Source organism: Vipera ursinii (assembly GCF_947247035.1).
Source record: "Vipera ursinii genome assembly, chromosome: 4".
Lineage (NCBI taxonomy): Eukaryota > Metazoa > Chordata > Lepidosauria > Squamata > Viperidae > Vipera > Vipera ursinii.
In genome coordinates, this window is record NC_139514.1 from 80,614,007 (window position 1) to 80,629,536 (window position 15,530).

At 40.6% G+C, this 15,530-nt stretch overlaps 1 protein-coding gene across 3 annotated transcripts in view; it reads right to left on the minus strand.

Moving 5' to 3' along the window:
- Nucleotides 1-15,530, minus strand: part of LOC310639672 (cohesin subunit SA-2-like) — a 109,044-nt gene that overhangs the window by 28,235 nt on the left and 65,279 nt on the right. For 2 of the 3 annotated variants that reach the window (XM_083361501.1, XM_083361499.1), the window contains exons 22-25: nt 11,228-11,304; nt 9,000-9,087; nt 8,622-8,702; nt 397-489 (exon numbers count right to left, since the gene is read on the minus strand). In XM_083361501.1, coding sequence (XP_083217627.1) covers nt 397-489; nt 8,622-8,702; nt 9,000-9,087; nt 11,228-11,304 — 339 coding nt within the window. The remainder of the gene's footprint in view (nt 1-396; nt 490-8,621; nt 8,703-8,999; nt 9,088-11,227; nt 11,305-15,530) is intronic. The other variant, XM_083361500.1, reaches the window with a different exon arrangement.

Below are 15,530 nucleotides of genomic sequence, written 5' to 3' on the forward strand. Positions count from 1 at the left end.
TTTGCAAAACTCCATCTGTCGTCTTGATGTTCCTAGCTCAGCCAACTCAAATTATCTTTAACCCTCAGACTGACTTCTTAGATTATGACTTGATTTGTTATCTTTGTATGCATTTTTAGTGCCTTTTGGATTATCTCCTAATCATCTGGCTTTTTCTACATTAGTTTTTGCTGCTGAATTATCTGGTTGAATATTGATTCTAAGACAAATTATATCCCATCCCAACTATGCTAAGCCCTCTGAGCTGATATGGGACATCTTCCCAGTTTTTGAAAGACTTAATATAGATTGAGATATCCCAAAACTAGGAGTGGAGACATTGTTCTTTAGGTATGCAAACTTAACCATGTCATTAAATCAGGGAATGCTACAAATTTTAAAAGAAACCACAATTACCTTTTCACATAACTCTTTATTATAGTGGCTAAGGTAGCTTGTGCAAATACTGCAGTATTGCCTCAAATGTATCCTCAAAAGAAATTTATTTTCCTTTAAAAAACAGAAATCAGAAGAATAATTTTTAAGTTGTTGTTGTTAAGTATTATTGTTATTATTATTATACTCTCACCATATTAGATGGGATGAATTTAGGAAAGGCTTAAGTTTTTGTCATGCAGATGGTAACTTTTACCTGCATGAAACCTCATCGTTATGACAAAACATGATGAGAAGTGCTAACCAAAACCATCAACTAAATATCAGGATGCCAAATTAGTTTGCCAAAGGAGAACTGAAGCAATAACTGTTGTGCTAGGTCTACCACCAACCATATTGTGAAGTTTACAGATAATACAACAATAGTGGACCTTATTCAAGATGACAGTGAGGGTGCTTACCGCAAGGAGGTTGAGGATTTGGTGAACTGATGTAAGAACAGCCTAGTTTTAAACATTGGAAAAACCAAAGAGATCACTGTCGATTTCAGAAAAAGGCAGGCACAGCCACAGTCCTCTGTGCATTAATGATTCACCTGTGGAGATGGTTACCAGCATCAAATTTCTGGGTGTGCAGTTAACAAGTAGGCTGGCTTGGTCGCTCAACAGCGAGACATTGGTGAAGAAGGCACAGCAGCACAGCACAGCAGCACCTGCATTTTCTGCATTACATGAGAAAAGCACATCTTCTTTCCCCTATCCTTACCACTTTCTACAGAGATGATTGAAAGCATCCTGTCATACAGCATCACAGTCTGGTTTGGAAGCATCACTGCTTCAGACAGGAGGGCGGTGGAGAGAATGGTAAGGATGGCTAAAAATGTTATTGGCAGTTCTCTCCCTTCCATTCAGGACATAGCCTATAAGCGTTGCTTGAGCAGGTTCCACAAAATTGTCTGGGACACTACAAATCCTCTTCATGACCTGTTTTCTTTGTTACCTTCTGGGAGGAGGCTTTGTGGTATCCAAAGCAGAACATCCAGATTCAGTCACAGTTTTGTTCCATATAGTATTAACCTTGTGAACTCTAAAGCTTCCTCCTTCCATTATGTATTCAAGATGGATAGTGATTAATATTTATGTTACTTATATGTAAGGATGTAGGTCTATACATATGTTGTATATAGTATGTTTAAATGTGTGTTATGCATGTGTACAGTTTGAGAGCAAGCAACTAAATTTCATTTTTAATACGTGCTATTGAGCCCACAATAAAAAATGACAATAAAGGTCATATATCCAAAATTCCTTTTCAGACTTCTGGTTTGCCAATGCGGCCAACATGGACATGTGGAAGGCGAGCTCCGTCTTCCGCATCCAGTTTCGCTTCATTGGGAGACTCTGGAAGGGGTCAAAAGTCACCCTGTAGGGGCGACCAGCAAGGAGAGGATCCCTATTGGATCGTGGGAGGGCAGTAGCCCTCCCACTTGATCCAGGGGAGCCCTCCAAACTGGCAGATGAAAGACCGGCCATAGCAATATGGCTCGTCACTTAGGCTGCAGACAGCCGAAGTTACACTTACCACCAGGCAATTTTAAAGCAGTGCAGATGAGACTGGGTGAGATTTACCTCTCTTAAATCTTAACTATTTTTTTTACCTGCATAAACTGCTTAAGGTACTTTACCCCTGTGGAGAGGGAAGGGGGATTTTATCCCTCCCTCTAGAACAGTGGCGACTGACTATCCAGGGGAGTTTAAAATGTTGAAAGAATAACTTGATCCTAATTGGAATTCTATGTTTTAAAGTTTGTGGACTAAAAGATTTTCTATGCTTACTGAAGATTGGGGTTTTTACTTATAAGAAAGAAGCAAAACTGAAAAGATTATAAAAACTTTGGATTTAAAAGAAAACTAGTGGCTAAACCTGATACTACAATTTGTTATAGCTTAAAACAGACTTGGCCAGTAGTGCAGACAATAGATAAGACTTATGTAAACTTGAGACATCAGCTGTGAGAAGCCCAGCTGTGTTCCTTATTCAGTGACAAAAATCTTTTATTTTTTTGCATTCTCTGTAATACTTTTAATCTAATACACTTCTAAGAGAATATGGATGAAGATCAGGAACAGATTCTCTCTATGTTGAAAGCAATTCATCAAACTATTCTTACAGCTACTGATGAAATAAGAGGTTACAGAAAAGAACAAGATGTCAGCCCAGATATGTGAACTCAAACTTTGATTACAACTAAAAAATCAACTACACAGAATATAACAGAAAGGGTGGAACTGTTAGGTATATGTCTGTGGCCTAACTGGTTGGGTTGGCAATATATATGAACTACGATTGTATCATTGTTATAGAACTGTAATGTATCACTTTAACTATGTAATGCATTGCATCATACCTTCTAATGATTGGACAGCACTGTTCTCCTACAGCCATAAGAGAGAGCTAGAGACATAGCTTCTCTCTCTCTGTTACGTTCACTCTCACTTGCTGTTACTTGCTGTTTATCGTGGTTTGTGGGTTTGCTACTGTTTTGCTAAATCTGTAAAACTATGTTTGACTTACGGACTGGTAAGAAGACTCTGTATCGGATATTCCTTGGACTGTTGTTATCTGCTATCTTTTCATTACTCATGGACTGTTTTTTCCTGGACTGTGCTATTGTCTTATCCCACAAGTAAACCTTTTGTACACACCTCAGTGTATCTGTGTGGTTGCTGTAAACTTAACTACTCTCAGTATCCTCTTTTTTTGTGCAAGCTCTCTTTCGCTCAAGAGTTGCTCTGCTCATCCTTGTCAGGAACAATTAAAGATTATGACAGAAGGTTCAACTGATCAACAAATACAGTCAATGAAAAACCCAGAAAAGGGACTGACAATATGGAAAAAGGAAAAGACTTTCTACATAAATCAGAAGGAACCTGAGAATCAAGAAGAAGAACAGATTGAAGAGAAGATAAACAGTTCAGGACTGTCAAGATGGAAAAATAGAGAGATGATCTCAAAAAAATGGCAACCGGATGGTTTTTTCTACATCAAACAATCTATATAACAACACAGGGAGATTTGTTTGATGACTCAAAAGCACGGACATGGAAGACGATTTGGCAAAGAAAGAAAGCCAAAATAAGACTGAAGAAAATTTGGGTTTTGACTTACTTTTGAGAATTAAAATAGAATATACTCCAAATAGATAAGATGTGTACTTTGAATACTAGATATTGTTATGAGATAAGATAGAAAAAACTTTGGTCATTTATAACTTAGAAGTATAAATATTAATAGTTAAATTTGAACATTGATTTGCTTATAAAGGTTAAACGTAAAGGTAATTAAGACATATATAAGCTAAAAATCTATTGATCAATGTAATAAATATGTTTTTATTTAGCGGTAATAATAAGAATTATTAGATTAAATATGAGATAGTAGATATTAAGAGAAAAAGACAGGAAGTATTAAATGCTGAAATAGGAGGAATTTTGGTTATTAAATTTAAGATATCTGGAAATTACCAGAAAATCTGAATATTATATTGTATTACTAATTAGTTGATGTAAGATGGTGAGAATTCAAATAGATAAGACATGTATTCTGAACATTAGATCTTGTGATGAATTGTGATAAAGGGAATTGGGGTTATTTAAAACTTGAAAATTATAAATATCAAATGTTAAATATAAATATTAATGGGAAACTAAAAATTGGGAAAAATTAACCAGGACATTGTCTAAAAAGATTGAATAAAAAACCTAGGATATATATAAACTAAAAATTATTGATAAATGTAAGAAAGTTATTTTTTATTTAATCGATATAATAAGAATTGTATTAATTTAAATATGAGACAGTAAATATTAAGGGAAAAAGAGAGGAAACATTTAATGTAATAGTTTGAGATCTGTAGTAAAGTTATTTGTATGTTATTGAATTATTGACCAACTCAGCCGCCATGTTGCTTTTCAAATATTTAAATGTAAAACTAGAAAACTAATAACATTTTCTTTAAAAAAAAGATACCACACCATTGCTTGGTAAGGGGTCCAAGAGAGAGAGGCAAACTCAGTTCTCAGTTTGGGGCAAAATTCACTTAACAACTGTCTTGCATAATAAGTTTTGCAATTTTGGGCTCAATTGTGGTCGTAAGTCGAGGATTACCTGTACTGTATTAGGGGGAAGGGGTGGAAAAGAGGTTAAAGATTGGTGGGTTTCTTTGAATTTGGGAAGAACTATCTTCTTTTAGATAGTTCTTTCAGAGGGACGCGGTGGCTCAGTGGGTTAGGACGCTGAGCTTGTCGATCAGAAGGTCGGCAGTTTGGCAGGTCGAATACTGAGTGCCACATAACAGAGTGAGCGCCTGTTACTCGTCCCAGTTTCAAAAGCATGCAAAAAATGCAAGAAGAAAAATAGGGACCACTATGGTGGGAAGGTAACAGCGTTCCGTGCACCTTTGGCGTCTAGTCATGCCAGCCACATGACCACAGAGACGTTCTCGGACAAGCACTGGCTCTTCGGCTTTGAAACGGAGATGAGCACTGGCCCCTAGAGCACGCATGTGCGGGGGAACCTTTACCTTTTTTTATCTTCTTTTCATTTTATTTCATTTCATTAAATTTATATGCCGCCCTTCTCCCTGAGGACTCAGGGCGGCTCACAACAATAAAAATTTAAAAACATAGAGTAAAAAATTTAAAAGAGAATTAAACAATAAATGCAATATTACAAGACAATTTAACCCAGTAAAAAGCCTAATTAAAAATTGTAGTCAGTCCAGGCCCACTTGTTGGAACAACCACGTCTTCAGGTCACAGCGGAAGGACCAAAGGTCAGGGGCGATCCGCAGCTCTGGAGGCAACTCATTCCAGATGGTCGGCGCACCCACAGAGAAGGCTCTCCCCCTGGGGGTCGCCAGTCGGCATTGCCTGGCCGACGGAACCCTGAGGAGGCCGACTCTGTGGGAGCGAACCAGGCGATGGGAGGTTGACAATGGCAGCAGGTGGTCTCGCAAGTACCCCGGGCCTAAGCCATGTAGGGCTTTAAAGGTTATTACCAGCACCTTGAATCACACTCAGAGGGTAACTGGAAGCCAATGCAGCTCGCGCACGAGTGGTGTAACATGGGAGTATCGAGAAACTCCCATAAGCACCCGCGCGGCTGCATTTTGCACCAGTTGAAGCCTCTGGGTGCTCTTCAAGGGCAGCCCCATGTAAAGAGCATTGCAGTAATCCAAGTGAGAAGTGACGAGGGCGTGGGTAACAGTGCAACTGGCGCACTAGGCGAACCTGTGCGAAGGCCCCCCTGGTCATGGCCGTTAGATGATCTTCCAAATTCAGCCATGAATCCAGGAGCACACTCAAGTTGCAAGCCCTTTCTGAGGGGGGCAATACCTCCCCCCATCAAAAGAGATGGAACTTGTTGGACAATACGAGATGCCGGTATCCACAGCTACTCAGTCTTGGAGGGGTTAAGCCTGAGCCTGTTCCTTCTCATCCAGACCCGCACCGCCTCCAGACACTGGGACATCACGTCAAGGGCATCACTGGGTTGGCTCGGGGTGGAGATGAACAACTGGGTATCATCCGCATATTGGTGATACCTCACCCCAAAGCCACGGATGATCTCACCCAGCGGCTTCATATAGATGTTAAACAGGAGGGGGGAGAGAACCGACCCCTGAGGCACCCCACAAGTGAGGGGCCTCGGGGTAGATCTCTGTCCCCCTGCCAATACAAACTGTGAGCGGCCCGAGAGGTAGGAGAACCACCGTAAAACAGTGCCTCCCACTCCCAACCCCTCGAGCCGTCGCAGCAGGATACCATGGTCGATGGTATCAAAAGCCGCTGAGAAGTCAAGTAGGACCAGGACAGAGGAACAGCCCCTGTCCCAGGCCCGCCAGAGATCATCCACCAGTGCGACCAATGCCGTTTCCGTGCTGTAGCCGGGTCTGAAACCAGACTGGTACGGGTCCAGATAGTCCGCTTCATCCAGAAATTGCGGGAGCTGACGCACCACAACACTCTCAACAACCTTCACTACAAAGCGAAGGTTGGAGACAGGACGGTAGTTATTCAACGATGCCAGGTCCAGAGCAGGCTTCTTGAGGAGGGGCCTCACCACCGCCTCTTTTAAGGCAGAGGGGAAGACACCCTCCATCAAAGAAGCATTGACAACTGCCTGGAGCCAGCCCCCTGGCACCTCCCAGGCAGCCGAAACCAGCCAGGAGGGACATGGGTCCAGTAAACAAGTTGTAGTGCTCAGTCTACGCATGAGCCTGTCCACATCATCCAGAGTCACAGAGTCAAACTCACCCCAAATGGTATGATCAAGACCTGCCATCTCCACTCCGCTGGATTCCGCCCAGTTGGAGTCCAAGCCATTCCGGTTCTGAGAGATTTTGTCCTACAGATACTGTACAAATTCCTCAGCCCTACCCTGCAAGGGGTCATCCCTCAGTCCCTGATTAAACAAGGAGCGGGTCACTCTAAACAGGGCAGCTGGGCGGTTATCTGCAGACACAATGAGAGTGGAAAAGTAAACACGCTTTGCCACTTCCATCGCCACTAGGTAAGACTTAAGATAAATTCTTAGATGTGTTCGATCAGATTTGGATCTGCTGGACCTCCAACAGCTCTCTAGGCGTCTTTTCCAGCGCTTCATCTCCCAGAGCTCCTCGGTAAACCAGGGCACCACCCAGGGTCTGCGCTGGGTCAGAGGCCGCAAAGGCACAACTCGATCCAAGGCCCCAGCAGCCGCCCTCTCCCAGGCTTCTACTAGGGCCTTGGCAGAGTCGTGGGCAAGGGAAGCAGGAAATGTCCCAAGCTCCGTCTGGAACCTTTCAGGGTCCATCAGGCGCCTGGGGCGGAACCACCTGGTTGGTTCTGCCTCCCAGTGGCAGAGGATGGTGTACTGAAATTCTAGCTGGAGAAGAAAATGATCGGACCATGACAGGGGTTGGATGATTAAATCCTCCCTACCCAGATCAAACGGAGCTAATAAAGCTAATAAAAATGTTTTATTTCGTAAAAAAAATATCCCTTTCAGCTATTTAGTATTTCATCTTTCAATGTTACTGGGTTAAAAAAGAAGGTCAGGTGTATTTTTTTCAGATAATTAAAGGGCTGATATAGGTTATGAGAAATCTTAGGAAGAAATATAAGATAGCCTGATTAAGGTTATTTCCTCTTTATATTCTGAAAGTTTCATTCCAAAATACATTGTTTTGTCTGGTACAAATATTCAACAACTTTTTTTTCTTATCCTATGTTTAATAAACTGTCAAAAAATCCAGATTTCTCAACCACACTGTGGAAAAAACTGGATAAGAAGTTCCACTTTAGTTATTTTCCAAAGAATTCCCTTCAGCCATTAACATACCTCTCAGAAAACCAAAGTACCCATGCTAAGAACCAGTAATTTATTTAAAATATCATAAACACTTGCAATATATTTAATTGTTTTGGATACAATCTGATGACAAGATGCATGAAATAAATAGTACAATTATAAAGCAAGGCTTTAATGGGATTTCCTTGCTTTTTCCATTATACATCTACCTACTGGATTGGACATGCAAGTTGCAAACTAAAGCAGTTTATAATAATAAGAGCAAACAATAAATTAATAAACTAATAATTTATATCCCAAAATTATATACTTTTTAAAAATACAGATTATATTAAAAAGCAACCCTGGCATGACTTTCCACAGCTTGTGGCCAGTATACATATGATCAAAAAATACTATGATCTTATCAAGGTTACACTGATTCCTAATAGATAGTTTATAGTTTAGGTAAACTTTTACTCCTCCAAATTAAGATCAGCCCTGATATTATACATCGAACATTGTTCTATTGAATTAGTAAGGAAAAAGTGAGATAGAATATATTTTGTACAAAAATGTCTAAATAACTCTGGATTAGGAATCTGAACAATTGTGTCTATGAACTACCTCCTGTATTTGAAGTATGAGTTTGAATAATATTATCACTCTAAATCATGGGTGCCCAACCTTTTGGCTTGTTTGGGGCGCAATGAGTGAAGGGGAATCATCTTGGGCAGCATATAAAATATATAATATAGTTGATGTATATAAATCACATAATAATATTAAAAGTTTATGATCTTGTGAGGCTGTATTACTAGCTGTCCAAGGCTGCAGATTGGACACACCTGCTCTAAACTGACTAACATAGATAAATATGTAAAAAAAATTCTAATCATTATTATGAGCCTAACCTTGGAAGATGGAGAATCTGCCACTGAAAGGAGCTGCCAAAGTAGTGCAAAATAAGCACACTGTAAAGAAGGCAAAATAATCTGCAAAAGAGACAAGCAAGCAAAAGCATGATCACAATTTAAGTATGTCCTATCTATAGCCCACAAAAACCTGTATCGTAATGATAAATCTAATGTTTTTAGCTGCAACAGATAACTATGAATAATACAGGCTGAATCACTGAATTAAGAATTTGCTTTGCCATATTAATTAATTTCATATTAGCTGAAATTCAGTCTAATAAAATACAAAATTAAGGATGTTTAAATTTAACAAGGATGTTCAAATGAGAAATATATTTGGGAAGGCACATATATTCAATGCTCAGTTAAAATTACCTGGACAGGTAAACGTCTCTGTTCCAACTCAGAAACAAGAAGCTTATACATCTTGTCATAGAGGTTCCATTTGGTGAGATCATGGGCACTACACAATCCAGAAAGAAATAAAACATAAGCCCAAATAATTTCATAACAATTTCATTTTGAATAGTATGTTGCTACTGACATGTCTGTTCTACATTCACTTAATTTTGTCTGCAAAAGGTCTCCAAAATTTCCCAGGCTAGCAATATTGAAAACACAATATAGATTAAATTAGTTTATTTATTTTTTAAAAAAAGAAATTATTTGTCTCAAGGGAGTAAATGGAAATGGTCTTTTTAAACTGTACCACTTATAGAAAACCAAAGATCTCTCTTAATTTCAAGCAATAACATACAGATAATCCCCGAGTTACAACAGTTCACTTAGTGACCGTTTGAAGTTACGCGATAACCCCCATGTGTTTACTTACTTGGTGAATATCTGTCTCCTTTCTGCCACGGTTTCTCTGACGATTTCACTTCCAGCATCCAATTGACTTGCAAACACTTTTTTACACACCGAGAATGAAATGTTCTGGGCACGGTGATCTCACAGGACTTCATCCAGAACATTTCACTCTCAACGCAAAACATTTGCAAGCCGACAGGATGCTTTGAGGCTTTTTGCATGGAGACTGGAAGCTTCTGGGCACTGTGATCTCATGGGGGGGAGGCAATTACACATATCTCAGTGGGTCAGGGGAGGCCTTGGGTGATCTTAAGCAGGTGGCCTGTTCCATTAGTAGGCCCCGCCATGGCCTTCCCCACCCTGAGATACCTCATGTGCACCTAATGACCTATGCATTAGATTAGCAAATATGTGGGCAAAAGCAGGGAGTTTTCATGTTCATTTTACGTGATTCACTCCAACAAATCCTTGGCTTACAAATGTAATTGGCAGGCTCCATTACATTCATAACCCGAGGACTACCTGTATAGGTATTTTATTTGACTTCTGCTAAAACATTTTTGTTACCAAAATTCTGTATTAGAATACGTTAATGCATTGTGTTGAGATCATCTAGCATACTATCTAGGGCAGGGATAGGCAACCTTGCTCTTTTATGATTCGTGGACTTCAACTCCCAGAATTCCTGAGCCAACCATGCTGGCTCAGGAACTCTGGGAGTTGAAGTCCACGAGTCATAAAAGAACCAAGGTTGCCTACCCCGATCTAGGAACTGAAAGGGTCAAAGTACATTTTTTAAAGAAATTAAATTTATCCAAAGAACAAACGTAAGCACTCATAATTTAATGCACGGATGGGCCACAGAATTCTGAAACCTCTGACATTTTTCAAGTAAACTCTTGAGTATTATTTGAAAAACAATTTTAATTCTAACACCATATTTTCTTTTAACTGGGGAGCTGCACTCTCTCCTCTTTCCTTGTGCTTTGTCTGAGGATCACAGATAGAATGTTAAGAGATCACCAAAGTAGAGGGGGCAAAATGTTTGATGTTTGGCCGTTTTCCAATGGGCTGAAAGGGAGAAAATGGATGCCGTGTCTCAGAAGGCTCAAGCCAAAAAGTAAGCCAAGCACACAGTGACAAATTTACAGAAGAAAAGCTTTTCATTAACTTACTCTTTAGCCTGAATTCCAACATACGACAATCTAGCTTTAGAAACCAGAGTTCTCTAGTGGTAGCAAATCACACCTAAGCAATTCTCAAGTATCTCATTAGTCTTAAAGAATTCTTCTCTCAGCACTGTGTATTTGCTTCTTTCAGCCTTTTGATACTTGATTCTGGATCACTGCACTCCTGTGGACACAGGGATTATGTCCCCAAATCCAGGCTGCTATATGAGATGCCAGGCTTGAGAAGTTGGTTGTTCCCTAATAATCTCTTGGGGGCTTATATTTGGGGTTTCAATGGCTTCCCAAGCCATTTATTAGATCCTTTTCTCAGAAGACAAGCCATTTAAAAGTTACTTTAATGGGTTTTAAGTATTAATGATTTTTCCCCACACCCTTCCAGTTCAAAACCAAAAGGGGGGGGGGGGGAAGGAGACTGAAAATTTTCATCCTTGTTCATTCCAGAGGGGAGTCTGTGATCTGTAAATGAGACAGGGAGTCCAGACCACTAGCTACAACTTGGTTCTTTCTCTTGGACTGTGTAGGTGAAGCACCTAATTCTAACTATACTTGGTTACACAGCATCAAAATGTGGAATGAGGAATTGGAATTTTTAAAAAATCTCACTTATGAAAAGCAGCTATTTGTCGCAAAGTGCAGGTCAGATCCTGAATTCCTTCTTCTTCTGCAGAAACACCATCTTCCTAGAATCATATGCAGAAAAAGGCTGAGCTGTGCTTGAATATCTAACTGCCTGTCCTCATTCGAAGTTTGTCATAAATGTCTTTCTACTGCTTGCAGCTATTTAACATTTAAACAAAATGTTAAAAATCTTAAGAGATGAAAGGGGCTAGCTGCATGCCTGTCTCCTCTTCCTATACACACAGACACATAGCACTCCCTATATCCATGGTCCATGCTCCAGCACTATGTATAGTCCCTTTCCAATTGTTTTCATTTCAATGATTGTTGATGGTACATGCAAGTTGCCTTAGTAGAATTAAAAAGGAAGATATAAATAATTCTTAAAAAACAGAGAAATTGCAATAGCACTAATAGAGTCAGCCCTTCAGGGTAGTCCAGACAAGAAACCAATAGCCATGTGTAGTGACAATTTATTGTATGCTTACTGACAGAAACTTGCAAGTCTGAAACACTTCTCCCCTCCCCTGCCCTCAGTGTTCAGAGAACTAGGGCGTTTCCTTCTGAGACCCTTTCTCCACTCCCACTCCTCCTCTGGATTGATTTTGTTATCAGTATATTGTCTAAGCTGTACCTCTTCCTCCTGTCTCTCAAGGATATTCTCACAACCTGTTACAAATAATTATTGTTTTTTTGGTCCAATATGTGGTTCAGCTCCCTTTAAAGGTTGCCACCTCTAAAGCCCTATATGGCTTGGTCCAATATGTGGTTTTTTGGTCCAATATGTGGTTTTTTGGTCCAATATGTGGTTCAGCTCCCTTTAAAGGTTGCCACCTCTAAAGCCCTATATGGCTTGGGATCAGATTATTTGAAAGATCTTTTCCCATTCACATCTACCTGACCCACTAGAGCAAGGAGTCAGGGAATGTTATAGTCTCCTCTCCTAAGGAGGTACATCTAAAGGGACCAAGAAGAAGGGCCTTCTTTGTGGGAGTTCCTTCCTATGGAACATCCCCTAGTTAAGATAAGATTAGCCGGGGGGAAACTGAAAGTGAGTTGGGAAGCCAATATATTTTCTTAATAAACATCTACCAACAGATAAGCAGTCCTCCTGCAGTAACAGTAGGAAACCTACTGTCAAATCCTACAGAAATCCCTCCTATGTAGTTTCCATCCTAGACAGCTGATGGTTTGTTAAGATATGAGATACCCCTGATTAAGAGGATATTAAATCCCAGGACAGGTAGTACTTCCTTTCCTCTCCCTGTTATCACCTGAATGGCCTGAATGCCCTTGGGAGATCTGCACTTAGGAACTACAATATATCCATACCATTTCCATCAAACACTGCTGTACAGTCAGTCAGGAATAATACAAACAGGGAATTACAACTCTGTTATAAATACCAAAATTAAACCAGGTACTGCAAGTGAGCTTATTACATTTTATTTCATTCTGGAAAGGTTTGACCAACATCACTGCAAAGAAAAATGGAAACTTATCCTGCAGGGACCAGAGGTTTTGTCTTCCAAGTTTTCAGACTTGTGCTGGAGCCCCCATCCTCAGGGAACTTCTCTCTAGCAGAGTGTGTGCTATTCTGTGTATGGTATTTATATGGTGCCTGTTCTATGTGGCTTTGTAGATGTTGGTTGGGGTGTGTTGATGTCTGGGTTTTAAGTTGTTGACTGCATTCTACAATTTCAACTTCCCAGCGCCCAAGACCACTTGGAGGCTCCAGCTGGTACAGAATGCAGCCGCGAGAGTTGTGTTGGGAGTTTCCTGACACTCCCATGTTACACCTCTGCTCCGTGAGCTGCATTGGCTTCCAGTTGTCTTCCAGGTGAGATTCAAGGTGTTGGTAATGACCTACAAAGCCCTACATGGCATGGGTCCGGAATACCTTGGGGAGCACCTGCGGCCAGCATCAACTTCCCTCCGCCCAGTACGCTCCCACAGAGAGGGCCTCCTCAGGGTGCCACCGGTCAAAGAATGCCGACTGGTGGCCCCCAGGGGGAGGGCGTTCTCTGTGGGTGCACCGGATTTATGGAACATCTTCCGGTCGAGCTCCGGATGGCGCCCGATCTCCGCTCCTTCCGGCGCAATCTTAAAACCCATCTCTTTAAACAAGCTGGCCTGGCCTGATGGGACGGGGTGGGATTTTATAAATGGATTTCAATTTTTAATCTGTATTAATTTATTATGGGCACTGTTTAATTACTTTTTAATAATTTTTAATTTTTGTATCTTGTTTTTATGTATTGCCCTGTTCACCGCCCTGAGTCCTTTGGGAGAAGGGCGGTATACAAATTAAATTAATAAATAAATAAATAAATAAATAAATAAATTTCCAAAATGTTTTTGATGTATGGCAGGGTGTGCCATGTGGTTGGTCTTGTACCTTGTTTCTTCCTTTCCCTCCCCGTGTTGCACAAGCATCTTGTGACAAATGATTGTGAGTACCAGGTACCTGCTCTCCAGCTGTTTTGCTTGCTGGGTACTACAAAGGGTTCTCACCCTGCCATACAGTGTTCTGATGCAACTTTTTGTGTGTGACAGTGGATGGTTGCTATTGAAATTCAGAATGTGTGAAGTGTTGGTGGCCTTGCAATAAACTGTGGTTTCTAGGCTTCCCTCTTCTTCTTTGTTGACAAGTACATCTAAAAATGGTAATTGCCTAGCTGTTTCTTCCTCCATTGTGACCTGTATATCCGGGAAGATGGAGTTCACTATGGTATGAAAGTCTTTAAAGTGCATTTCTCTTGATGATGACAAACATGTCATCCACATAGTGGCACTAGAACTTAGGTGTGTAGTTCTGAAATGCACAATGTTCTTGTTCGTACAGGACTGTTTCTCCAATGACTCCTGATATTGGGAATCCCATGGGTGTCCCTTTTATTTGTTCGTACATTTTGCTTTTAAATGTGAAGAAGCGGAGTAGCTTTGTAGATTTGTGTCTTGTTAGCTTGTTCTGATCTGTGTTGTACTCTTCTTCTAGTTTTCTATCTATTATTTCATATGCTAGGTGGGGAGGGATGGGTGTAAATAGGGACACTACGTCAAAGGACACCATGATCTCATCAGGAACCACATTTAAGCCTTGTAATTTTGTCAGAAATTGTGTGGATGATGTGACTGTGCTGTTCAAGGGTTGGATCAGGAAGCTTAAGTTTTGTGACAGCCATTTAGCCTGGTTATATGAAGAGATAAAGGAAGAAACGAGGTACGAAACCAACCACATGGCACACCCTGCCATAAATTAAAAACATTTTAAAAGCTGTAGAATGTACCTTCCGAGAGTTGCAAGTGGGCATCACACACTGCCCAGAGGCTACCATACAAGGACAAATTATGCATTGTAAAGATCGCTTGGAGGTGGGAAATACTTCCAATGTAATCTACCAAATCCCCTGCATAGTTTGTTCCTGTGATTATGTAGGTAGGACAGACATGAAGGAAGCTAACCACCAGATTGCAAAAACACAACCAAGAGGTCAGATGAGGACACCCAAACTCACTGGTAGTCTCACACTGAAATGAACAACGACACACATTCAACTTTGCAGCTTTTAAGATTGTAGGACAAGCAGGCAGAAAAACAGCCAAGGAAGTGATTGAAGTCTGGGAAACAGGCCCTTCATCAGTCAACAGGAGTGCCAATTTACCATCCGCCTATCACGTACTAAGAAGGCGAGGGCTGGGCAGCACAAGCAAATGACAGCCAATGACTTAAATGCCAGCCATCAACACACCTCAATCAGCAACTAAAAAGCCACATACAACAGGTACCATTTATATACCATACACAGAACAGCGCACACTCTGCTAGAGAGAAATTCCCTGAAGATGGGCCCCAGCATGAGTCCAAAAGCTCCGAAGACAAAATTTCTGGTCCCAGTGAGTGAACCAGATTAGATCCTTCAGCATTATCCCGGGACACAAATATTTGCCTTCATTCATGAAACTTATCCTGTCTTTGAACATTTAGAAAGGAACTATAATTACTTGTTTTCTGGACTTCCTCACATTCAGAATGATGCAGACATTTTCCTGCTAACTGTATTCAGAATGGGCACTGGGAATAGGGAAAGCTAGCCATATCCAGACCTGAATGTTCATACAACTATGTACCTCAGTACAAATCTTCCTCTACTGTAATTTATTATCTTCACTAGAAATTTATCTATTTCTCTCAAATTACAAAGGCTCAATGTGTCTTTGAATCAGGGTTTTTCCAGTTACTGAACTCTTTTTGAAGAGTGGTTACCCTGCCAATTCAGTGAGGCCT